Genomic DNA, 27509 nt, shown 5'->3' with positions numbered 1-27509 from the left:
CAATAGAAACTATATATGCTACGTCAAATCCTGTAGTGAGCCAGGCAAATGCCTGGCATAACTGTGGGGCACAGTGGTGTCTTGCTGCTACCTTTCTGTCCCCCTTAGCTCCCAATCTTGGGGGCTACTGGCAGCTGAACTGGGCTGCTCTAACTTATGCTGGTGGATAGAGGTTCCCAAGGAACCATTCTGCTGGCCAGGTCCACTCCCTATCACATGGAAACCTCATCTGCTTCCTTAAGGAAATTTTGCATCTCCATTGCAGCAGTGCAAAGGGGATTTACAAAAGGGCAAGGATCTGCCCACCTGTCAAAGACCTGTGATCTCTGTAGAAATCTAGACCTAAATTCTATGACAGAGTCCCCTGGTTTCTGAATGACTCCAGCACGTCAGACTGGAAACTCTGCAGCAGCTTCAGGTAAATTTTTTTTTTAAAAAGGAGGCCGTTTAATTGCACGTTAAAACAAATATTACGATCAACTCAAAATCTGTTGTTTTATTTATGTTAATACTAGATTCAATTTATTTTATATTAAACATATTTTACTCTGCCCTTACAATTTTCAATATGATCCAGTTTTTTGTATAAGCAACATACAGCCTTAAGGGAGCCAATGTGGTCCAGTGCGCAGGGTACAGCAATGAGACCCGGGTTCTATCCCTGACTCTGCCACGAGGCTGCTGGGTGACCTTGGGCAAGTCACTTAACCTCTCTCTGCCTCTACCAGGCAGGTGGAGCTTGTCAGCTGTAGTAGGCAGTGCACCTAGGAGAAGGAAAACTCTGATTCCAAACCAAGAACATTAGGCCTGACCAGCCAGTTTGTATAAGGTATGCCAATGCTCCGTGGGTCTGCACTGCCAACCCTGGCTACTGGAACAAGGCAAAGAACCACACAACCTTTCTGTAAAAAGATGAAAGCTGGAGATTTGGGCAGCTAGGCAGAAGATTTTGGGGAATTCTGGCATTACACGAGGCATGGGCAATGGTTGAGGAATGCAGGATAGTCACATTAGGTGGATATTTCTGCTTAAGTCATCAGCAGTGAAATAGCTACCAATACTGAAATTTAAGCAGACATTATTAGGATTCAGTGTTAACAGTGGTTTGGGGTGAATGCAGTAGTTCACATCTTTTATAACTATTAGTTCGGCTGTCTGCATAATTGATGATAATGCTGCTAAAAATATTTTCTACAAAACTTTTTTCCATTGAAAAATACCATTTCGTCGAAACGGAAATGTTTAGTGGAAAGGTAGTATTTGAGGGAAATTTAGTTGGGGGGAGCAGGAGTTGTGCGGGTTAGTTACTGTTTATAAAGTGCTTTGAACATATGGAGTGTTCTGAAAAATCAAGCCCTAGGTGTCCCAAGTTGGGCACAATCACTGAGGCACCCCAAATTAGTGGAAAGTTCTGCAAATATCGACATTAAATGTGTAAGTGATTGACATTAAAGAGTATCAAAATCCATATGAACAATTGGCCTACATTAAGGTTGCACAGGCAAACTCAAAAACTGTTATTTTCTCATTTTTGTGTGCTCTAAATAATGTTTAACAATTTTTGTGTAATTTGTATATAGATCAACATGGTAAAACATGGCCAAAATTTAACTCTCCGGTTAAAAACATGTTCTCAGTGCCTCTCTGCATTTACCACTAGCCTGTTCTCAGCAATATGCTACTTACTGTTCTGGAGAGTTGATGTCTTCTATAGGATCTTTGCTTGTTCTGGAGGGCTCTGTTGTGCTCCACTGTGCTTGTGGATTTTGATCAAGGTGATTTTTCAAAACAGCTTTCTCACCATCTGGATGGGGGAAAAATGTTTAAATTGTATTTACTATGATGAAATGAAAATGTATTTTTTAAACAATTTACTTTTAAAATGTTCGATATGTTCTTAGAGGCATGAAGTGACCCTTCCATGCTCTCCAGTCCAACAATATCTCTAATTTCACTGCAACTCTCAGTCTTTTTCTTTCAGAGTAACAGCCGTTTTAGTATGTATTCGCAAAAAGAAAAGGAGTACTTGTGGCACCTTAGAGACTAACCAATTTATTTGAGCATGAGCTTTCGTGAGCTACAGCTCACTTCATCCGATGAACTAACCAAATAAATTGGTTAGTCTTTTTCTTCTTTCCCTCACCTACATTGGCTGGTGCCTACCTCCAACTTCACCCTCTCTTCCACACTTGATTCCTTCAGTACTTTCTCCCTTTGTTATGTCTGACTCACCAATTCCAACGCTGGCTTAATCCTCACACCTTTCTCTTTCATCCCCTGCTCTCAGTGGCTCTGAGCATCTCTGGAGAAAATTAAGGACTATATTGACTTCCCTCAGTCTCTCATCTTTCAGATCGGCCACAGGCCTTGACAAATACCGTGCTTACTTACTAATGTGCCAGTAACCAATAGAAACTCCATCTCCAGTTTCCATGCCCCTCCTCCAACACTTGCCAAATTCGGCAAAAAAAAGTTGACGCAATCTGGCAATACCTTTCATTCTCTCAATCTTTTCCCTCCTTTCTATGCTTTTCCCAAGCCACCCAATTAATCACCTTTTTATTTCTTTTCCCTTTTATTGTTTTTGTGCATCTTTCCATGTAGCCCTTGAGAGATGACACCTGGAAGAGACTGAGAGGGAACATGTTCCTCTCAGTTTTGTTTACTGTCTTGTTGTCCATCTACATGCAGTTGCAGGAGGAATGTATTCTCACTCCTGGTCCCAGACTTTATTTCTTTCAATGTGATTTCACCACCATATTGCCCTACACTTAGACCTCCCTATTTTTACATGCAAAAAGCTGCCCTCTCCTCAGTTAAATCTTTCCTTAAAATATTCAGTGGTAATTCTCCAGTGGAATAAGTATGCAGCGTTTCCAGGGCTGGATTAAGGCAATTTGGGGCAGTAGTCATAGCCTAATAAGTGGAACCCCAGTACTCCTACTCACCCTGATCCCCCTGAGGTCACTTACATAAGAAATTTTAAAAATATATAGGAGACTTATCTGTTTGGTATAATTTGGAATTAACGGGCCTTTGAAAGTATTAATGTGTAGCTGTTAGACCGCATACTGCCCATACATAGCACTTAGACCGCATACTGCCCTTAGCAAAGATGGCCACTGACTCTTCACTTACTTCTTGCAGGCTGCCATCTTTGAGGGCAACGTGGCTTCACACCCTTTGGAATCTTTGGGAGATAGTGGCCATCTTTGCTAAGGGCAGCATGCATCTAAGTCCCACTGAGAATAAGGGGAGATGACAGTCATTTTGAGACAGTTGTCTTAACAGTGGGGTTGTTTGTGACTTCAGTCCCACTGAGAACAATGCCATTTTGAAAGAGGACAGTTCTTGATGAATTTCTTTGAAGGAGAAGATTTTATGTGCCAGCCACTGTTGAAGGAGAAATTTAGTCATGAAGAGCAATGGCAAAAAATTACCCTTAATCCTAAAAATTTCTTTAAAAAAAACCTACTTGTGCCAGATTTACTCAACAAAGAAGGAGAAAGGGGAAACTGGAATGTGTACATACATGTGTACTCAGGGACCGTGGAAGGAAGGAAATTTGGCATGTGTGTACATGAGAATGTGGAGGTCAGAAATTTGGGGTGTATGGACAGAGGAATGTGGAGGGCAGGCAGGATGGGGGTCACTGGGGTGTAGACTCTAGCTGGTTTGTGCTGCTCTGACAATACAAAGGAGCTGTAAATGTAGTTTAACAAGTTTGCTTGGGCTGTTTTGTGCTCCAGAACAGTGTAAAGGAGCCACAGCATACCAGTGAACCTGACCCAAAAATTTAAAATAAAATGTAAGGTTGATATATGTTTCTTCAAATCTTTAGAAATATCACATGGTTACATTCTCTTTCAGTTCCTCGTTTACTGTTAATATATGAGAAGTTTAAAAATTGAAAAAGGAAATTCCCAGACAAAAAACTACATTAAGATGGAGTTCACGTTGAGAGTATACATCAGTAATTTAGGATAAAACATATTTATATTATAATTTAGGATGAAACATATTTATTTTATAAACCCAAGAAATTCAGTCAAGAATAAACTTGAAAGAATCCAAAAATCTTAACAGGCAAGACATGCAAATAACTATGCCTGTAGTAGAGCCATAAGGAAAAAAATGTGACAAATTCTAATTTGTCTTTAATCTAATTTGGGAACACAAACACTGATATATATCAATCATAATTGCCTGGTCATTGTGTTGGGGGTTACGGGGCAGAAGTAAGCGTGTTTGAGTGCCTTTATTGTGGATTTTTATAATGGAATTGGTTTATATAAGTGGCCCGTGGTCTAAATCTCACTCTTATGGAAGTGTACCAGTTGCGTAAGGCCTTTTGGAATGGACAAAAGCATCCACACATTTCGTGACCTTTAAGACATAGTGTCAAATGGCCTAGCTCCACTGACTATCGCACAGCTACTTTAGTTCTACCAGCTGAGGATCTTTTGAATTAATTAGGTTTAAGATTAGCCTAAATAAAACAGATTTTTGCTGTGGCTTGCAGCTTCCTATGGAGTCTTTAAATCTATTTTTAGAAGATGGTGGTAGAAATTTAATTCCTTGGAAATCTGGAAATAAGGGACTGATCATTGCTATATGTATGAGACACTATTTTACTTTTAAGACTCATATTCACTGGGAGCAAGAACTTGTAGATTGGAACAACATTTGTGAAGGGACATTTAAAAAAATCCAGAGTACTGAAATTTTAAATTGACTAATTATAAAATTCACAGAAATTATTGGATCCAAACATTACTAACATGATTTTCCTTCAGCCACACCAACAGGCACTGGAAATGCAATTTGCAGGTGGAGTCTTTAAAACATCTACAATCAGACAGTGCAAATGTAAGGGAGCTTTGTGTCTATGCTTTCTGAACCTTACTGGATCTTCTTAGTCTCAAGATAACTTCAAGACCAGTGATTGCCCTATTAGTGTGGAAACTGAGAGATGATCAAAAACAAAAACAAAAATTGGGACTGAAAGGTTGTAATAGAATATGTATAAATCTATTAAAGGTATTTGTTTCTAATACCCTGGAAGCGTAATCAGTGTTCTCTAGAGCAGAATAGTTGATGCACTTTGCAATCATACTAGTTAATGCAAAATGGCTGTATGCTGAATACCACAAAGTCACACAGAAAGATTATAATGACATGTGATGGACTATGATGATGAGTCTAAAAATATTATCTCTCTTCCTGAAAAATGAGTGGAGGTTGGATTAGACTTCATGTCCAGTGTCATGTTTTAAAATGTACATGACAGAATGTCAGCCTGTTTCTCAATAGAGCTCTTAAAATTAACAGACAATGCCCATTCTTGCATTTTAGTTAACTGGCATACTTATGAAGAGAGACCTATGTGGCTAGATAGTCAAATGGACCAAATTCTGCTTAGTTATGCCAATGTAAATCCATTGTAATCCCAGAGTCAGTGAAGACACTCTTGGGATTAGACTGGTGTAGCAGAGCAGAATATGGCCCAGTGTATCTGTTCTCTCTACATTTATAGAGCTTCTGCATTACTAATGTGTTCCAAATCCTTTGTGACCATTCCCTCTTGGAAAGGGATATTTTAGTAGAATTGTATTTTCATGAGGGAACTGAACAAGGAGAGGTCAGTGTCACAGTTACATATCTAGCTGCTTCTGTCCTCTTTCTGGTCTCTGAGGCACCCCCCCCCCCCCCAGGTGCCAGGCTACAAGCTTTTACTGCTTCTGGTGTGGAATTCCAAAATTCTCCCACTATCAGGTGGGCCTGGTGTTAGAGTACCCTGTGGTTCTTCCTTTTGGGAGTCTGTGATCAACGGTGTATACATTGTTCAGACAGCCTTCTTAAAAACAAAGTATTGTTTATTTTAAACAATACAAACAAAGAATTTTAGACAAAAAGCATTAAAAACAAACAGTCTACTGCATGTCTGTCTTATCATCCCCTGAGGACAGCTAGGCAGGCTCAACTCCTTCAGATGCTCCCACTGTAGTGTGTCTTAGTCTGTTTTCCCTGAACAGCTGGATAGGAAGCAAAATCTTCAAAGCTAATAGTCCTGACATTGTCCCTTTTTACAGTTCTCAAGTGTTTGCAAGGAGGTGGCTTATTCCTTATTCCATTCTGTCCCTTCCTGACTGTTTTTTAGACACACAGTCTCCTCTTGTGTTAAGCCAATACAGTCACACAGAGAACATCTCAACCAGGTCAATAGACAGTATTAATAAATCATTACAGAGCAGTTCCAAATCCATCAAGGTAGTTGTTTGCTACATATGAAAAGTGTGACTGTTGCAAGCATAAAGGCAACACGGAAAAAGGCATGAAGGTGAAAATGGGAGAAGGACACAAAGGGTGATATTAGGGAGGAGGCTAGGACAGCGTGAATGAGATGATGAGTAGAAATACACTAGAGAAAAGACAACAGCAGAGAAAAGCAGCAACAGAGCTGCAAAAAGCTTTACAAAGGTTGACCCTTGGTTTTTATGTATTATTTCTACTGTAGTAGGATCTAGCATATGGAAACCTCAATCAGAGGCCCTTTTGTGTTAGGTTCTGTAATACCTGTAAAAATATCCCCAAAGAGCTTACAATCAAGATTAATAATGAGACAAAACAGATGGTGAAACAAGGTAGTGGGTTGGGTGTCAGGGAAGGAAAATGGGGTAACAGTATTATGAGTGTTTTTGTGCAAACTAGCTATTCTCCACGTGTTATTCTGTAGTCATTACAGCACAAGCGAGTCTTAAGGAGTGATTTGAAGGAAAAATAGGATTAACATAGGAGAGGATGCAGAAATGAGAAGAGTAGGGGAATGCTATGGTCCAAAGGGGTAGGAGCAAAGATTTTCAGTGCAGTATATTGGATGGACTGGTAGTGAACTTGGTGAGAAAGAAGGAGGAGGCTAGAGTAGAGGAGTTACTTTAGCTGAGACAAGAAATGACCACACAACAGTTGCAGGAATGGAGAGGGAAGGACAAAATTTAGAGATGTTATAAAGAAAGAAATGATGGGATTTGATGGCCTGGATGTGAGGGGAGAAGAACAGAAAGGAGTCAAATCTGACACCAGTTTACATAAGAAGTTTAACATTTTGGACAGAGGCGAGGGTGGGGTAGGGAGCAAAGAGAGCTGAAGTGTGCTGTGTTTGCTGCGGCAGCTACTGTCATGTGGGTTCAGCTTTTATTTTCTATACATCACATTTTCATGTATATTGTTCTTGGCATTTGCATAAAAGCCTTGTGTGTCTATAAGCAGAGGCATTAGACAGGAATGCTTTTGTCTTTCAGAGATTAAAACAAGGTTTGATGCAGAGCTGATTAAGGTGACAGTGTAACACACCGATTTTACAATACAGACCAATTAAATTAAGAAACAAAATTACATTTGGCAAATCTTAGAAATTAGGGATTGAACAGACCTGTGGTTTATTCAGTCCACTCCTTTTTTAGAGCATTATTGTTACCTAGACTACATTTTCTGGCTGATTGTCCAGTCTGGTTTTAAATGTCCCAGATGAGGTCCCACCATTTCCTGTGAGAAACTCTTCCACAATTGAACAGAGCTCAGTGCCAGGAAGATTTTTACTAGTGCTCATGGCTGACTGGTGCTCAAAATAAGTGTTGGTACTGGGGAGAGCAATTACATACCTGGTCTCCTTCCCCTCAACCTCCCCCCCGCCAACAACCATTTTTTGTCTCACAAATTAGAAAAAAGAACAACTGAAATATCTGGGGGCTCTTCCCCTTCCACCAATACATAAATCCAGTCCCCTCCCTCAATAGCTTCTCTGCTGTGCTTCCCGCTGCTGTTTCCCTACCCCAGCTCCATTCACCAGGTTACAGGCTCCCCATTTCACCCTTCTTACTGATTCACAGACACCTATGCTCCCCCTTTCCTCCTCAGTTGCAGGCTGCTCCTAGAAGCCATTGATTTGCCAAGCTCCTCTCTCCTTCTGCCCCAGTTTCCCCCATTAGGTCGCTGGACTGCTCCTGATGTGGGGTGGAGCTCTGCACTCAGACTCTGGGACGACCTCAATTCTGCCTCAAAAACCAGTCAATGAAGTTATGGAGCGCTCAATTCTGTTCTGTACTTTAATGGTGGGAGGAGCACTCTTAGGAGTTGGAGACTCACCAGTCCCTTCCTTCCTGAACTGCCTTCGCTGGTACTGCACTGAGAATGCTACAATCTGCCAGCCCCTACTCCCAGCCCACCTCCCCCTTGCTCTTTCCAGGTTGCTGTAGGAGAGAAGGTAGTGATCAATGGCTCCATGTCTAGTTGGCAGCCGGTATCAAGCGGAGTGCCCCAAGGGTCGGTCCTGGGGCCAGTTTTGTTCAGTATCTTCGTCAATGATCTGGAGGATAGCGTGGATTGCAGCCTCAGCAAGTCTGCAGATGATACTAAACTGGGAGGAGTGGTAGATAGGGTAGAGATAAGATACAGAGGGACCTAGACAAATGAGAGGATTGGGCCAAAGGAAATCTGATGAGGTTCAACAAGGACAAGTGCAGAGTCCTGCCCTTAGGATGGAAGACTCCCATGCACTGCTACAGACTAGGGACCGAATGGCTAGGCAGCAATTCTGCAGAAAAGGACCTAAGGGTTACAGTGGACGAGAAGCTGGATATGAGTCAACAGTCTGGGACACTGATATTTAAAATTTGAATACCTTCAGCATGCTGTGGAAAAGATAATTGAGCACAAACAGAATATGAGATACATTGAAAATTATTCCAATAAACTGTTAGGAATAAGAGCGAGGTCAAATACTCTTTACCGAGGGAATCATATTTATTCAAGCCACATATTCAAGCATCCATTTGGCACAATTTAATGGCTCTTTTTTGCATGAACTATTGTTTGTGTTTTGCTATTTTTTTCTGGAGTGCCTGTCACTGGTGAAATATTCCATGTTCCTTTCGAACACATTATAAAAGTGCTTAATTCCACTCCCTGGGGTGAGTTCTTGTTGCTGATCTCAGCCCAGTAATTGCATGACTCCAGCAGCTATATATGCTTTTTTAGGACATTGGAAACTTTCCGGAGCCAGAAGTAGTAACTATGAGTACAGCCACAGTTGAAAATATGGATATTCTCTGACAGGAGGGGAAAAGGCTGCTCTGATCCAAGACAAAACTTAATATGCTCAAAAGCAAACTATTTTGACCTATTGCAACAATAGTACAACATTTTAATGACTGAAAGACCGTAACAAATATTTTCATTGAAGTGGCTTCTGTCTAGCTTAACCTGAGTTTGTGCCGCCGCAGAAATACGGTACCTGTGCCCATCTGTTTGTTAACATTTAAGGAATACACGCTGTCTTATCGTGACAGACTCAAGGAACATGGATAGGGCAATTTTTGGATCCTCATCTCTAAATAAGTCTAGCAGTCTGCTTCAGTCTCTGTTCATGGAGGTAGCCTGGTGCAGGGGTGTTTCCCTTTTGCTGTCCCAGACCTTTCTATCCCCCTTTGCTTCTCTGTACTCTCCCCTTTATAGCAGGCCTTGTTTCCCCTACTGGCTGCTGCAGCTGTGGGTGCCTGTCTCCATGCTCTGGCAGCTGTTTGGGAGTGTGGTCAAGCTGCTTGCTTGTAAACAGGAGAGGCTCTCCTCGCTTTTCTGTCTATGCTCAGTTTAGGGTTTGTAGACCCCATTACAGACCTACTAAATGTTCTCTTCTGGGCAGGCCTGTAGCTCCACAGATATCATAAAGTGGCCCTGGGATCTTTTAATGTGTGCAGAGATTCATCCATGTTGCCAGTGAACACCTTAATGCCGTCAAAAGGGAGGTCTTTATCATATTCTGGACCTAATTTGGGAATCCAGGGAGCTGAAGCCTCATAAATATTGTTGTGGAAATAGAATGAGCGGCAGTATTAGCAAAGTTGAGAGAAGCCTGCAGAGCTGCCCTGGAGAGGAGTTGGCCTTCTGCAACAACTGCCTGGAACTGCTCTCTGTTCTCTGCCAGCAGATGCTCAATAAACAACTTCAGCATAGTATAGTTAGTGTGGTTATACTTCACCATTAAGGCCTGGTAATTGGTGATTCTAAACTATAAAGTAGCTGAAGAATAAGGTTTTCTACCAAGGCAGTTGAGACATTTCAGATTTTTATCATAGGCCATAGCTTTAGCGTGGTGCTGTCTTCCACATTCGTTAACTGCCTCAACCCCCAGGGAGAAAAATTCTGACTCCTGAGAAGCAACACAATATTTTTTGTTTGCCCTCTTGTACATGGGAGGAATTGAGGCTGATGTATGGCAGATGACATTTGCAGGATCATTTACTGGCAGGGCAATGTGGGCAGAGGAGGTAGTAGGGAGGCTGTCAAACAGCTTATGATGCAGTTCTTCCATCTCCTTGACAGGGATCTGTAAAGAATCTGTGACACTCCTGATGAGATTCTGAAACTGCTTAAAATGGTCAGCCAGGGATGGTGAGGTGGCATTGACAGCTTCATCTGGGGATAAAGAAGAGATGTTCACAGTTGGAAAAATCTGCTTGTCAACCCTGGCCTCCTGTTCCTCAAAAGTCTCTTCCTGAGGCTCTAGTCTCCTGGAAAGGGAGGATGAGGAGGGTTGTCTGTCTCTACGAAGGACAGAGCTTGAGCCCTAGAGAACTCATGGCAATAAGCCACCCAGGGGTTCCAGTATGGCCCATGGGTGGTGCATATGGCACGGGTGGCGGATTCCACAGGTGCTCACCCCAGTGGGATGGTAGCTGTGGACTCATGAGTGAGCTCAGGCTCCTCAGGGATCTCAGGAAAATAGCCTTCATGGGAGTGGAGTGAAGAGCTTTGCACAGATATTTGGGAGGCTGAGGAAGAGTGTTCACCAGAATCCCCTTTCTCTGAGTCACTTGGTAATGGTGTGGCTGCAGAAGGAACTTGAGGTACAACCATTAACATTGGACGGGTGTATGGGGATCTGGAGCTCTTGGTACTGAGGAACTGTGAGATACCACCATCGGTACCTGGTAGGCATTTGGAGATCTGGAAGTTCTCGGTATCAGGAAAGATCAGAGCTGAGCAATAGTGAATCAGGAGTCTCCGACACTCTGAGATCTTGGGGAAATTGGAATTCTGGCCGTACCAAGATTGTTGTTGTACTGTGTCCATGGCTTAAGCTGAAGTAATGGTAGCTGAAGGAGTAGAGGGTAGCATAAGTTTTGAAAACTCCCAGGGAAATCCAGATGGAGTGCAAGCACTCTTTTTCTGTACTGCGGTAGAGCTCTTCTTGCCACCGTAGTCTCTTGTCACTACCAATGGCCTCTCAGAGCCTGATACATTAGAGTGTCTAGGCTTGGTGGAGCTCTCTGTACCCGAGGAACCATCAGACTTGTGGATACCATGTTGGAGACCAATGGGATCTGGGGGAGCTAATGCCTTTGACTTCTTTGAGGTAGATTCTCTATCTAGAGAACTTGGGGCATGGTCTTTGGAATATTTACGAGAGGAATCTAGGGTCTTCCTCTCACATGTCCTTGAGGAGTGCATTGCTGAGATAGAAGAGGCAACTGACTTACTCAGAAACCATCATATGAGGGGGCTCCTGACCTGGGTCAGAGGCTGGATGCAGCAAGATCTCCATTATAAGGAGTTGAAGTTTTATCTCCAGGTTGTTCTGGCTCTTGATTTTAACACCAGACAGAAGTTTCAATTTTGGGAAATATGAGAGATTCCCCAAAGCAATGAATGCAGCAGGAGTGTCCGTCGCTCCCCAGAATTCCCTCTTGACATAACAAGCAACACTTGAAGCCAGGAGAACATGCCTTGGAAAGGGTGAAAAACTCCCCGGGGGTGGAATGGGGGAACTATCTAAAAGCTATATATATTTTTTAGATATATTTTTATAAAAAAATCTGACTATAACTAAACTATTACTAAGTACTAACTACTGTAATACACTAAGTACAAAAGCTAAAAGAACACAGTTGAGGCAAAAAAATCAACTTGGACAACTAGCTGAGGCTCCGTCTCAAGCTTGGGCAGTTGAGAAGGAACTGAGGAAGGTTAGCTCGAGTAGTGCTATACAGCAACGGCATGGAGTATGAGGTGGAATAACACATGTGCATGGGCCAAATGGACATTGCTATGAAAAATCTCTGATCAAAGGCGCAGGGGGTGCCAGAGCACCTAGAGTGGAGCACCCAGAGGGACACTACTCAAAGAAGAACAAATAACAAAAAAGGGAAGAAGGAGGATCCTGGGAACTACAGGCCAGTGAGCCTCACCTCAGTCCCCGGAAAAATCATGGAGCAGGTCCTCAAGGAATCAATCCTGAAGCACTTACACGAGAGGAAAGTGATCAGGAACAGTCAGCATGGATTCACCAAGGGAAGGTCATGCCTGACTAATCTAATTACCTTCTATGATGAGATTACTGGTTCTGTGGATGAAGGGAAAGCAGTGGATGTATTGTTTCTTGACTTTAGCAAAGCTTTTGACACGGTCTCCCACAGTATTCTTGCAAGCAAGTTAAAGAAGTGTGGGCTAGATGAATGCACTATAAGGTGGGTAGAAAGTTGGCTAGATTGTCGGGCTCAACGGGTAGTGATCAATGGCTCCATGTCTAGTTGGCAGCCGGTATTAAGTGGAGTGCCCCAAGGGTCGGTCCTGGGGCCGGTTTTGTTCAATATCTTCATAAATGATCTGGAGGATGGTGTGGATTGCACTCTCAGCAAATTTGCGGATGATACTAAACTAGGAGGAGTGGTAGATACGCTGGAGGGCAGGGATAGGATACAGAGGGACCTAGACAAATTGGAGGATTGGGCCAAAAGAAATCTGATGAGGTTCAACAAGGATAAGTGCAGGGTCCTGCACTTAGGACGGAAGAATCCAACGCACCGCTACAGACTAGGGACCGAATGGCTAGGCAGCAGTTCTGCGGACAAGGACCTAGGGGTGACAGTGGATGAGAAGCTGGATATGAGTCAACAGTGTGCCCTTGTTGCCAAGAAGGCCAATGGCATTTTGGGATGTATAAGTAGGGGCATAGCCAGCAGATCAAGGGACGTGATCGTTCCCCTCTCTTCGACATTGGTGAGGCCTCATCTGGAGTACTGTGTCCAGTTTTGGGCCCCACACTACAAGAAGGATGTGGATAAATTGGAGAGAGTCCAGCGAAGGGCAACAAAAATGATTAGGGGTCTGGAACACATGACTTATGAGGAGAGGCTGAGGGAACTGGGATTGTTTAGTCTGCAGAAGAGAAGAATGAGGGGGAATTTGACAGCTGCTTTCAACTACCTGAGAGGTGGTTCCAAAGAGGATGGTTCTAGACTATTCTCAGTGGTAGAAGAGGACAGGACAAGGAGTAATGGTCTCAAGTTGTAGTGGGGGAGGTTTAGGTTGGATATTAGGAAAAACTTTTTCACTAGGAGGGTGGTGAAACACTGGAATGCGTTACCTAGGGAGGTGGTAGAATCTCCTTCCTTAGAAGTTTTTAAGGTCAGGCTTGACAAAACCCTGGCTGGGATGATTTAATTGGGGATTGGTCCTGCTTTGAGCAGGGGGTTGTACTAGATGACCTCCTGAGGTCCCTTCCAACCCTGATATTCTATGATTCTATGATTCTATGAAATATTTAATAATGGTCTCTTCAATCTAGCAGAGAAAGCTATAACATGATCCAATGGCTGGAAATTGAAGCTAGACAAATTCATACCGGAAATAAGGCATACATTTTCAATGGTGAGAGTAGGGTTGTCAAGCAATTTAAAAAATTTGCCATTAATCGCGAGATTAAAAAAAATAATCATGATTAATCGCAGTTTTAATCACGCTGTTAATAATAGAATACCATTTATTTAAATTTTTGGATGTTTTCTAGATTTTAAATATATTGATTACAATTACAACACAGAATACTCACTTTATATTATTTATATACAGTGCTCACTTTATATTATTTTTTATTACAAATATTTGCAATGGAAAAAAGATTTAAAAAAAAAAGAAATTCACCTCATACAAATACCATGCATCCGATGAAGTGAGCTGTCGCTCATGAAAGCTTATGCTCAAATAAATTTGTTAGTCTCTAAGGTGCCACAAGTCCTCCTTTTCTTTTTGCAAGTACCATGGTATAGTCTCTTTATCGTGAAAGTGCAATTTACAAATGTAGATTTTTTTTTACATAACTGCACTCAAAAATAAAACAATGTAAAACTTTAGAGTGGTGTATCTCAAACTTTTTGTGCTGGCGACCCCATTTAGACTTAAAAAAAATTGTGACCCCCCACTAGAAAAAATTATGAACCCCTACTTTAGCCCCCCTTGGGGTGTGGGGTTCTGGCCTTCAGCCCCCGCGAATTAACACATTACTTGTGCTGTGAATTAATCCTTAATTGACAGCCCTAGTGCAAAGCGAAAGGCCATGGGGACTTATCAGTTGGAAGTGACAGAGAAGGAATAAGACCTGGGTATATTGATTGATGACTATGAGCTGCCAACGTGATGCAGCAGTGAAAAAGTTTAATTCAATCCTAGGATGCATCAGGCAAGGTATTTTCTGCAGAGATAGGGAAGCGTTATTACCACTTGTACTATTATAAAGTACTGGTGAGACCTCATCTGGAATATTGGATGCAATTCTGATCTCCTGTGTTTAACAAAGGTGACTTCAAACTGCAACAGGTTCAGAGAAGGGCTGCTAAGAGGATCGGAGGAATGGAGAAACTACCTTACAAGAGGAGACTTAAGGATCTTGGCTTGTTTTAGCCTAACAAAACAAAGGGTGAGGGGAGGTATGATCGCTTTCAATAAATACATCAGAGGGATAAGCATCAGGGAGAGAGAGGTGCTATTTAAGTTAAGGGCCAGGGGTAGTACAAGAATAAATGGATATAAGCTGACCATCAACAAATTTAGGCTTGAAGTTAGATGAAAGTTTAAGTTCTGGTGCAGCCTTCCAAGGGGAGCAGTGTGGGAAAGTAAACTAACTTGTTTCAAGACTGAGCTTGATAAGTAGGACTATCAAGAGATTAAAAAAATTAGTCGCGATTAATCATAGTTTTGATCGCACTGCATAAAAAGACAGTTACCTGTAGCTTTTGCAAGGCTAAGTTCCAATACCATCGAAGTACTTCAAGTCTGCAGTACCACCTACACGCTAAACATGCTTTTGCCTCCAGTTCTTGTGCTACAGATAATCCACCGACAGCAAATGAATCCCGCGAGCCGTGACAGAGTAACCTTACAGAGTTTCAGGATCACTACAAGCTGATGGATCAAAGGAAGTGCATCAGCTTAACTAATGTTATTGCAAAGTGAATAGCTATGGACTGCAGACCACTCAACATTGTAAATGACAGAGAACCAAGAGAGGTTATTCAAATTGCATTTTCCAATCAGTCACACCACCCGAGGAACCATTGCATCATGAATACATGACCTATATCACAATGAGAAGACTACAAAGTCAGAGCTCCTGAAAAATGCACTGCTTGCTTTGACTGGTGATCCTTGGACATCTTTGAGCAATCACAACTATCTTGGAGTCACAGCACATCTGATTGATGCTGCATGGACACTGCAGTCATTTGCTTTAGCAGTAATGCCTACTGAAGAGAGATATTATGCTGAAAAATGTGTAGAGCATTTCTTAGATGTTGCGAAAGAATGGAATATTCAAGAAAAGGTAACAATAATTAGTACTAACAGTGCAATCAAAACTGCCATTAACCACAATTACTTTTTTTAAATCACAATTAATTTGTTTTGAGTTAATCACTGAGTTAAATCCGATTAATAGACAGCCATAGGTGAGAGCAATTAACCACTGGAACAACTTAAACTGTGGTGGATTCTCCATCATTGACAATTTATATATCAAGAATGGATGTTTTTTGGAAGATACGCTCTTAGAATTATTTTGGGGAAGTTCTACAGTATGTGTTATATAGGAGATCAGACCAGATGATCATCATAGTCCCTTTTGACCTGGGAATCTATTAAGCAATTCTGTGATGTCTCACTGTGACATCCCAATCAACAGCAAGTAGTTTTTCCAATAATAATATATATTGTGACTCTGGCAGACCAGGTGCCAGCTCATGCCAAGGCATGTAGGCCTCAACTGAACACTAGCAAATAAATAGCTGAAACCAGTCGGGCTCACCTGTGTGTAAATATTGTTAAAATAGATATTAGAGTTATAAGAATGTGTTTAGTTTTTAGACTTTATGAAATGCTTGTAGGATACTGCATGTATTAATCTCGCTTACAACATCTGTACTCCATGATATAAAGTGGTATTAAATGTTTGCGTTGTAATCCTCTGCATTTGTGGAAGTCACCAAACAGGAAAGAAGCATTAATTAATGTAAAATGCTGGTTTCCTACAGAAGGTGTTAGTTCCTGTCCATCAAGACGGTCCATTGAAACCAAATGAGCCATTGTGAAACATCAAAGAACAAAGACTTAGTAAATTGCATTCCTCCCCTTCTTACCCTCAGGAAGAGGAGACATTGCATGAACTCATCCCATCACCCTGAACTCTGAAAAATCCCTCACAAGAAGAAACTGTATCTCTTTGCTGCTTGGATTTTGGGACAGAAAGATTTCTAAGCATAAGCAAGGGATCCCCAGCTGCCTAGCCTAGGTTAGCCCTAAAGGAGATATAGAACCTGAATATTACAGCAGCTTCTATCACCTTTGGAACCTAAAACTAACTCATTCATGAGTGCTGTGATACAGGAGGGCCAGGGAGCAGTGGTAGAGGAGAAATATATAAACCCTAGGCTAATTAAGGTGTGGTTCCCTGTAGACTAGGGAGGGTTGCTACAGGTTAATTGGAGCACCTGCAGTCAATTAAGGCCCTGTCAGGAACCTAATAAAAGCCCCTGCTTCAGGCAGACAGAAAAAAGGAGGAAGGAGAGAGGACTAGAGCTTGGAGGCATGCTGTGAGACTTGAAAGATCAGAGAACTGCAGTAAGGGAGACTCTACCCCAGTGTCTAAGGACTGAAGGTACCCCACCCAAGGGGGAAGAGGGTAAGAACCTGCAGGAGTTGAGAGGGGCTGGGGGCTCAGAGTGAGGAGCAAACCCAGACCACTCTCCTGCTTCCCTCCTTTACCACCTTCCCAGGCCACTGGCCAAGAGAAGTACAGGACCCACCGTACTAACATTGGCCATTTTGTCACAGTGTATATTTATCTGCTTTAACCTTGTAAATAACTCTTTTTTTCTCAGTTAAATCTTTAGATTGTTTGTTTATTATAGGATTGGCTACAAGCATTGTCTTTGGTATAAGAACTAGAATGCAATTGACCTGGGGTAAGTGATCTGCCCTTTGGGATTGGGAGTAACCTGAATATCACTGTGATTTTTGGTGTCCGGGATCATCTATCACAAAGGTAAGCTTGCTTAGGTGGCAGAATAGATTGGAATACCCCCAGGCAACGTCTGACTCCTGTTTTAGTGCCTGAGGAGTTTATATTTGGTTAGTGAAATGTACGTATAGAACTCTCAGCCAGTTTGGGCTTTATGTTGTTTCCTGACAGCCTGCCCTGAAATTGGTACTCATGCTTTTGAGCCACTGGAGGACAGCTTGACATATATAACACTTAACTCTTACATAGAGATTTTCATTTGTAGATTTACAGTGAATAATATGTATCATTATTGTCATACTCCCTAGTCAGGCTGCCCCTTTTGAGACCCTTTTACAGACTCCTGAGTGCACCCCTCTTGAGTCGGAGGACTGTGCCTCTATTTCTCGTTGGGACGGGACCCTGTAACCCAACCACACACCTCCATGGGTGCCAGCTGTGTTGCCTACCAGCCCAACAGAGCTTGGGGCCCTCCTCCTGTGATCAGTAATAACATGCAATAACACAGAAGCAGATTCTCCAAAAGAAAGTATGATTTATTTTGTCCAATTGGTACATAAGAGTATGAAGAGACCTATATTATTTTACTTATGCCTGGCATTCTCCTATCCCCTTTGTGGACTTGACTTGGTGTCCCTGTGCTCTCTGGGCACCAAGTTACAGTTCACTTGCTGCAGACTGTAACTCCCCAGTCACAGTGTGTGTCCGCCTTCCTACAGGCTGACTCTGTTACTGTCAGCTTCCAGCTGAGCAGACCACTCCCACTCATACCCCATTTTCTGCCAGGGGCATCTTTTTAACTCCTCAGGATATTTTGATCTCAGTCCTTGCCTTGGGAAGAGAATATCACTTCCTTGATTTTACTTTTACAGCTCCCTTTGATTTTTATTATGCATTCAGGCAGGTAACAATACGAAACCGAACCAGGAAACAGGGTCACACATAAGATTAATAAGAATAATAAGCCATTTTCCTGATTTGTCACATCATTATCCCCATTTTAGTCACAAAGCAGATCAATGTCTGAGTCAGAAATAGAACTCAGGTGTCCTGACTATGACCCAAGTGGATCATGCTCCTTCTCAATAGTGGAACATCTTTAATGGCAGTAATTGTTTTGCCTGTATTTCTTTGGGGAGTGATGCAAAACACATGGTGAAAGCAGCTGCGGGGTAGCTATAGTAGTAATGAAAATTCCTTTTTAGCACAGCCTATTTCTAGGTAAAAGGTTTCAAACACAAATGTCTCCAATCTGACATTTGGAAGCTCAAATCAGCACTTAGTATATAAGTAAATACATTTTTTTTTTTTTTGGCTTTTGGCCAAAAGCAAAATTTGGACACCCTAATAAGACCATCATGTTTGAAAACTGTGTTTCCCGCATTTAATACTGACAACATGGATGAGTAATGTCTTCTATTGGACCAGCTTCTGTTGGTGAGAGAGACAAGCTTTTGAGCTTACATAGAACTCTTCTTCAGGTCAGGTCATGTTTAATACTGACAGTTTGTCACAACATCCAAAATAAAACAAGTCTTTTTAATCATCCCTCTATGACGCTCTAATCCTGCTTGCAACATAGAAAATCCTTGATTCTGAACATCTTTTAAAATGTCTTTCTCTGATATTTTTCTGTATATGATATGCTCTTAGAGGGCACAATAGGAGAAGGCCATTTTATACAGAGAGGTAACTAAGCAGTGAACACAGTGTAGCTTAGTATTTGATTCTGCATATTTGCAAAATGAAACCTTATAATTTAACACTCAATCCTGTAAAATGCTGAGCCCTCTGGAGCCAGTCCACTGGGCCAGACTACTTAACACCTTGCAGGACCAAGCCCTTAGCAGGCATCACTGATTCTTACCTTTGCTGTCTGTAAAGTTCCGTATACTGAGGATGTCATTAAGATCCTGATAGTGGTTCTGCTTAATGTATGTTGTCTTCTCAGGTGTGTCCTGGAGCTGCATAGTAACCTCTTCTAAATCTTTGTCCAGCTGTAAAACAAAAACACAGTACAAGAAATCTAATGAGTGGGAACTAGGGCTGTCAAGTGATTAAAAAAAATAAAATAATCACGATTAATCGCACAATTAAAAAAATTAATCATGATTGTGCGATTAATCGCAGAGTTAAACAATAATAGAATACCATTTATTTAATTTTTTTGATGTTTTCTACATTTTCAAATATATTGATTTCAATTACAACACACAATAAAAAGTGTACATTGCTCACTTTATATATATATTTTTGATTACCAATATTTGCACTGTAAAAACCAAAAAAGATAGCATTTTCATTTCACCTAATACAAGTACTGTAGTGCAATCTCTTTATCATGAAAGTTGAACTTACAAATGTAGAATTATGTAAAAAAAAAACTGCATTCAAAAATAAAACAATGTAAAACTTTAGAGCCTGCAAGTCTACTCAGTCCTATTTCTTGTTCAGCCAATCGCTCAGATAAACAAGCTTGTCTACATTTGCTGGAGATAATGCTGTCCACTTCTTGTTCGCAATGTCACCTGAAAGTGATAACAGGTGTTTGCATAGCACCATTGTAGCTGGTTTTGCAAGATATTTACATGCCAGATGTGCTAAAGATTCATATGTCCCTTCATGCTTCAACCACCATTCCAAAGGTAGTCCAGGCTGATGACTGGTTCTGCTCGATAACAATCCAAAGCAGTGTGGACTGACGCATGTTCATTTTCATCATCTGAGTCAGATTTCACAAGCAGAAGGTTGATTTTCTTTTTTGGTGATTTGGGTTCTGTAGTTTTCACATCGGAGCGTTGCTCTTTGAAGACTTTTGAAAGCATGCTCAACACCTCATCCCTCTCAGATTTTAGAAGGCACTTTAGATTCTTAAATCTTGGGCCGACTGCTGTAGCTATCTTTAGAAATCTCACATGGTACCTTCTTTGCGTTTTGTCAAATCTGCAGTGAAAGTGTTCTTAATGAACGTGTGCTGAGTCATCTGAGATTATTATAACATGAAATATATTATGTGAACGCCTGGTCTCACTTTCTGATGACATTGTAAATAAGAAGAGGGCACCATTATCTCCCTGTAAATGTAAACAAACTTGTTTGTCTTAGCAATTAGCTGAATGAGAAGTAGGACTTGTAGGCTCTAAAGTTTTGCATTGTTTTGTTTTTAAGTGCAATTATGTAACAAAAAAATCTACATTTGTAACTTACACTTTCATGATAAAGAGGTTGCATTATAGTACTTGTATGAGGTGAATTACAAAATACTGTCTGTTTTGTTCAGTTTTACAATACAAATATTTGTAATAAAAAATAATGTAAAGTTAGCAGTGTATACTTTGTATTCTGTGTTGCAATTGAAATCAATATATTTGAAAATGTAGAAAAAACATGCAAAAATATTTAATAAATTTCAATTGGTATTCTATTGTTTAACAGTGCGATTAAAATGGCAATTAATTGCAATTAAGTTTTTTAATAGTGATTAATTTTTTTGAGTTCATCACATGAGTTAACTGCTAATCAACAGCCCTAGTGGGAGCCATTAAAAACTCAAGTCACTGCTTCCAGTATCTGCAGTAAATGCATAGCTTTCATAATTAGAATAGCAGACAGCTTGGCATTGCAATTACTGCAGTGTGTCAAATAGTGAGTTTTAATAGAACGCCTATAGTACCTCCAAAAGTCATGCTAAAGGTACCAAAATGAGTTAAAGTGGAAAGCTGTTCAGATAGGACTCTAAATAGCCAATAATTATGGTCATTTGCTAGAGATAACATACACATGAAAAGAACAAGCTGCTGTGTCATTTAGTACTTTTCATTTTAGTTAAGCAAATTTTACTTCACATGACATTGTCGTCTTGCTCAATAAGAGTGTCCCTTGACACTGGCATGCCTTGTATGGAAACCTCTTAATTTCATTCACTGCACGTGCATTACAGATGTACTATAGGTGGCTACTACATTGATTTCTACAGCAAGCTGAACGCAGCCCTTTGTAGGAATTCTCAGTTATTTTTACATTTGACCTTGTCTGAGTCAGTGCAGCAGTAATGCACAAATATCCAGTCATTTAGCAGATTCAATAATCAAATAATATATGAAATGTCAAAATATGTAAAGAGAAAGTATTTAAACAAGAGAATGATATAATCATGTTGTACAGGAGTTAAGACTAGGAGATCATAATGCTGCGTCTGGCTTTCATATTTATGGGAGGGATTCTCTGTGCTGCTCCTGACCCTGTATGCCACTGAGCCAGCGTATGAGACCCTAATGGCACCACAAGGAGCTCGGAGAGAATTCCCCAGTGTAGGGTCTATGCACAAGATGTGTGTTGGGGTGGAATGAGGCATGTTAGAAGAAGCTGAGTGATCTCCATAGTGTACATTGCTATACCAGTTATGGACACTGCGGGGTGCACAGCCCAGGCAGGAAATGCCAGAGCTTAGGTCAGCCCTGGCCTATTTTAAGTTGTGCTGGAAGCAACACTTGCCCATAACCAGCCAGAATCCTGAGAGTGCAAATGTGACCCTTTTCTCCCTGAGCTGCTTGTGTCCTGCGCCTCCTGGAGTCATGTCTCACACACTCACCCTATGAAAACATTTTCTTATAATAACATAGTAGCACGGACATAATTAACTCATTTGTTTAGTTTTGGCAATTAAAAAGAACTTATCCAAACTGTTGCATCACGGATGTGACTATAAAGTCAAGACTACAGGAAGCATTTCATTCTTTTAAATGAGACGATGGGTGAGAATCTTATTGGACCAACTTCTGTTGGTGAAAGACAAGCTTTTGAGCTTACGCAGGATCTGAAGAAGAGATCTGTGTATGCTCAAATGCTTGTCTCTTTAACAAAGAGAAGTTGGTTCAATAAAAGATATTACCTCACCCACCTTGCTTCTCTAATATCCTGGGACAAACTACATTTTTTTAAATGCTATCTTCACTCCCTTTTAACCTTATCAGAGAAACTCCTTTTATGAGGATGTTTTTCTGTAATTCAGCTCAGAGGTGGCATTTTTGGAAGGTTTGAAGAAAATCAAGCTCATCATTTCGGAATGAGAGTTGAGAAAGTTCCATGCTTTCTGTGATTTGAAAATTATTTTCTAACTTTTTAGATCCTTCATAACTCAAACTGACCAACCTGCCAGTCAGCAGGTGGCCATTCAGTGGCTGTTTTTGGTTGGCATTGCCCTTGGTACCAGCCTCCAGGCAAGGGGGAAAACATCCTGAACTCTTTGAAAGCATCCTTCAGACTGTAGGAAGAGAGAAGCAAAGACCTCTCCCCAGCAACATGCCTGGAAGATCAAGAGAGAACACTGGCCTGCTGCACTTGCACCATACAGGAATGTATAGAAACAAAGAACGACCTCCCCGAGGGCTAGGCTGTGCTAGTAGGTACAGCCCTGAGTAGGGAGTAGAGGAGGGTCTGGATTGTGGATACTTACAAGGACTCCTTGTACCACTCTCTTTATACAATTTTAGGGACAATCTGTCCCCAGAATTTGATCTGGTTCTAGAACTGAGACTGTAATAATGAATTAAGGTGTGCATTTAACTTTACATTGCTTCTTTATAAATCTCAGATCCGGAACATGATGAAGGTAAGACGTAGAGGTAGTCACAGGCTTTAATAGAATGAGCCCTCAGTTCTTCTGACACTGGAACTCTTGATTGTTCTTAGCAGGTTTTGGTATCTAGTTTAATCCACATAGACAAAGTCTGAACAGAAAACTTCTACTCTTAGACCCCTCTGCAAATGCTATGAAGAACCAGTATGATTTCCAACATGATTTGTTCCTATTCTGGTAATAGCTAAGTTCTTTTTACATCCAATTTACATAGTCTGGCCTCTCTAGATATACTCAAAGGCTCTGATTGGCAGACTCGGAGCTTGATGGTATAATTCAGATGGAATTCTGACACCATCTTGGGCAACAATTTTGGGATGAAGATTTCTTTGTGGAAAAAATGTAACAGGAGAATTTCTTTCCCTCTCTCATTGACCTAACTGCATTAGGAGGGTTATGAATTGGTAGGTACAAATGCAATAACCCTTTTAAGAAAATGTTTCACACGAGGGTGAGTAAAACAGATCTCAATGTCACATAAGCGTGGTAAGCAGAAACTACCACCAGGTGTAATTTAATCATGCAGTAGACAAGCCAGTCTTCATTAAAAATGGCAAGAATTCTAAGATGAAAGGGATGGAGCAGGTGAGTGATGGGAGAAAGCAGAGTTGGGTGGCCAGGATAAGGAGGAACTGCCCTAGGCTGGGCAGGGAGTGGAGCACTGAGCTGGGGAGGTGTCAGTGAGTGACCAGGATGGTCCTGGGGGTGAGGGGCTCAGGGAGAGTTGTGGGCTATTAGATGAGTGGGAGGTGTTGGGGAGGGGTTCAAGGTGAGATATTGGGGTGAGTTGTGGGGGCTGTGGGGGAATGGGGGATGTTGGGAAGTGTGGTCAGTGGGGCTGAGGGGTTGGAGTTGTGGTGAGTGGGGTATATATCAGGACTGCTGGGATGTGCGTAAGGCCTGTCACAACAAGCAAGGACTGGTGGAGGATTGTTGGGGCATACGTGGGGTGGAAGGAGAATTCTGGTGTGTGTGTGGGGTGGGACACTTTAGGAAGGAGGGGCCCTCCAATTACCATAGTGCACAGTCCCAAAATTCTTTAATCTGACCCTGCTCCTGGCCTTAAACTTCTGTGAATAATTTGTAGTACTAGCTGTGGAATTAGCTTAACTAACAAATGTAAAAGCCGTTTATTCTTCTAAATAAACATTGACACAGCGTTGAAAGATGGTGGTGAAAATGGTTCTGTAGGAAGGTGGGAAGAGAAGATGTGAGGGCAGCTGGCGCTGTATGCCTTTTATAACAGGGAGCAGAATGCCTGGAACTATCACCACTGACTAATTGCTTTAAAGTGGGTCAGGGACTCAGGAGGCTCAGTGGTTAATTCCCACAATGTGGATTTGCTAAGGCAACCAGATAGAGGAGAACCTTGGCTTTCCCTAGTGAGTGCACACTGTGCCATCTGGGTTGAATCAGGCTCCAGGATCAGCTGCAGAAGGGTGACAATGGGAGCAAGAAGAAAAGGAGGACTTGTGGCACCTTAGAGACTAACCAATTTATTTGAGCATAAGCTTTCGTGAGCTACAGCTCACTTCAATACCCTCTTGCTGAATGGGGCGGTAGGGCAGGATACCCACTGCCCTAAAAACCTTACCAAGGACCTTAGGTGGCAGCAGGTCCCCTTGCCAGCTCTCTGAAGACAAAGCTGCTGTTTCCCTTAACATGTTTCCAAGTCAGAAGGGAGACCCACACTTGTTGAATTTTGATATTTGCATTCAGAGACTAGAACACCACACAAGTATTAGGCTATGCTAATAGGAATTTTACAGTATGGAAGTGGCAACCAGGATCAGTCACATTTTGCTAGGCACTGTACAGACACAGAGGCACAGAGAGGTAAAGTGACATGCCCAAGGTCATACAACATTTAAGCAGCAGAAATGGGAACAGAATCCAGATGTCCTGATCCACAGCATAGTATCCACTAGACCACCCTACCTCTGCTACCTCAAAATTGGGGTATTGGACCAACTCAGTAAAAGTGGAACTATTACTGGTATGCTGCAAGGGACAATAAAAAATGTCAATATACCATACCTACTCTTTGAGTCCCATGGTGGTCATGATATAAGGTTTGCTCTCTTACAACTACATCTGCACGACTAGAGGTGTTCAGTCTGTCTACAGGTAGCATAGGAGTTAATGTACCTGTTGTGAATTCTCAGAAATGAGGGAAGTTTGCACGTAAAGCTGATACAGGTGTCATCTGTGATATGAAGTGTCTCATCTATATTAGTTTATAAGTATGACAATACTTATGATTTTAATTTTTTCCCCACTTGTTAACCATCTTTCTTTAGAAACACAGGATAAAATTGAGGTTTTAGTTGAAAAAAATGAGTAAGGTTAAGCTTTGTATGGCTTTACGGCTATGCAAATAAAGTATTTCATCCACAGGACAGATTTATCTGGTTTAGTGTATATAATAAGTGATACCTCTGTGATTTTCATTCTCAAGCGGTGGTTTTCTGACTGCAGTCCTTCTAGCCGAGATGTACTGGCTTGATTGACACTGGTGACTGATGTTGATGTTTTTGAGTCTTCTTTCTTTTGATTTTGAGTGAATTGGAAACGTCTGTTCTGAGTGGCCGCATCAGGATTTGTCCTCAGTGTGATTAACTGAAAGGTTTAAAAGCTGTGAGAAATTCTGCAGAGGATTTTATTTTTTATCAGTTTCTTCTGGGCCCCCAAATAAAAATAATAGAAGGTACACTTTACTTTCCACATGGAGTACAGTGTCTCTGACCATGCAGACCATCTTGCAAGGTTATTATTGCTCGACAAATAAACTGTTCTATTTTTTCCAATTATTGGGAAATGTTTAAGTTCCAGTTAAATATATTATTTTTAAACTTTACTGCATCATCCCTTGTTAGTTCTTTCATTAATATTTTCATCCTTCAAAGGGAAACATTCAACTTAAAAATCACACTTCTGTCTGAAAATTTCTTATACCCTATAGTTCCAAGGAATGTGGTGAGCAGAGAGAAGCCCCAGACAGAATGAGAGAGAGAGGTACCGACAAAGTGAGCACAAGGAATTTAGATGGGGTGGGAGTTCAGCAGCAGGGGAGGAGGACTAGGCTCCTTAATTAGCCATTAGTAGACTAAAAAAATGAATAGCCATTCAAATAAATTAAATGCACCACATTTTTTATAAAAGGTTAATCTCAAACCTAAAGATAAACCCAGTGACAGAGAACCCCACATTTTAAATACAAAGGTAGAAAGTCAGCAGCAGTTTAACAAGGGTGGGGGCTACCCAGTTTACTTCAGAGAGTGCAAACCTATGACTATTTACCAAGTGACATATGTATAAACCCACTTCAAGCCTCTCATGGCCCTCAAGCACAGTATAGCCTGTTAAGGACAAAGCTGATGAACCGGTGGGGCCTACACAGATAGCGAATTAGTTGAAGAGACAGCATATAAGGACATGGTAGTGCTGTCCCACCTCAGAGCTGGCTCCCCTCATCCTGCAGTTAGGGAAGTCGGTTTCATGAGCCAAAGGACTGGAGGGAAAAACGCCCCTCTTTGGGACCTCCACTTCCGATACAGGTGGAAGAGACTGATTAGGCACTGAAGTGATCATTCCAGAAGATGGGGTTATAAATAAGAGATGTAGACAGGCTATGGTAATGGGCTACATTTGAAGACAGCAGGTTGTAATTAAGTTAAGCTATTAATGACTATTGTATCCAGCTTTTATAGTTATATTCCCAGACAAAAAAACTGCATTAAGATGGAGTTAAAGTAGAGTCTGAGTAACTTTTTCATGAAGCAGAAAAAATATCACAAAGTTTGAAGTGAACTAAATTCAAATTGGAAATAATACAGAGAGTAATTATCAGAAGAGCTGACCAAGGAATGTGGTGAATTCTGCATCACTTGGGAGTCTTTAATTCAAGATTTGGATGTCTTGCTACAATGATGTGTTCCACTTCATCCATATGTTAGATTAAATGCAAAAATCAGAAGGTGAAATCTATGGCCAGTGTTATACAAGATGCCAGACTAAAGTATCGCAATGGTCCCTTCCAGCCATAAAATTTAACCAATCCTCTGTTGCTCTGTACAGTCATTTTCAGCCATCCAAAGTGGGTGTCAGATGCTACTGACTTAGAAAGATAGTTTTACATCAACTTTGTACTCACTTTGCACTGGTGTAAAATATTAGGATGCATAAGAAATTGGATTAAAAATACCACAGAAAATGTTTTAGTACCATTATATCAATCAATGCTATGCTGTCATACAGAATGCTATGCTCATTTCTGGTCACCCTATCTCAGAAAGGATATAGCAGAAGAGGGGTTCAGAAATGGGTGATAAAAATAAACAGGCATGGGAAAATTTCTATATGAAGAGATTAAAACTATTAGGACTGTTTACTTTAGAAAGGAGATGAGTAAGTGGGGACATGTTAAAGGTATACATGGCAAGAAAAAAGGGACTTTAAAGGCAGCAGATTTAAAACTTGTAATAGGAACAATTTTTGACCCAATTATATTTAACCTATGAAGCT

At 41.2% G+C, this 27509-nt stretch overlaps 1 protein-coding gene across 1 annotated transcript in view; it reads right to left on the bottom strand.

The window, feature by feature from the left end:
* GABBR2 (gamma-aminobutyric acid type B receptor subunit 2) overlaps window positions 1-27509 on the bottom strand; it is an 840990-nt gene that overhangs the window by 9425 nt on the left and 804056 nt on the right. The window contains exons 16-18 of the mRNA XM_077809185.1: window positions 25422-25604; window positions 19215-19344; window positions 1687-1804 (exon numbers count right to left, since the gene is read on the bottom strand). Of these exons, the coding sequence (XP_077665311.1) occupies window positions 1687-1804; window positions 19215-19344; window positions 25422-25604 (431 nt within the window). The remainder of the gene's footprint in view (window positions 1-1686; window positions 1805-19214; window positions 19345-25421; window positions 25605-27509) is intronic.

The sequence above is a fragment of the Eretmochelys imbricata genome, chromosome 2 (assembly GCF_965152235.1).
Source record: "Eretmochelys imbricata isolate rEreImb1 chromosome 2, rEreImb1.hap1, whole genome shotgun sequence".
NCBI lineage: Eukaryota > Metazoa > Chordata > Testudines > Cheloniidae > Eretmochelys > Eretmochelys imbricata.
The sequence above is the reverse complement of the archived record's forward strand: the minus strand, read 5'-3'. Positions and strand labels throughout refer to the sequence as shown.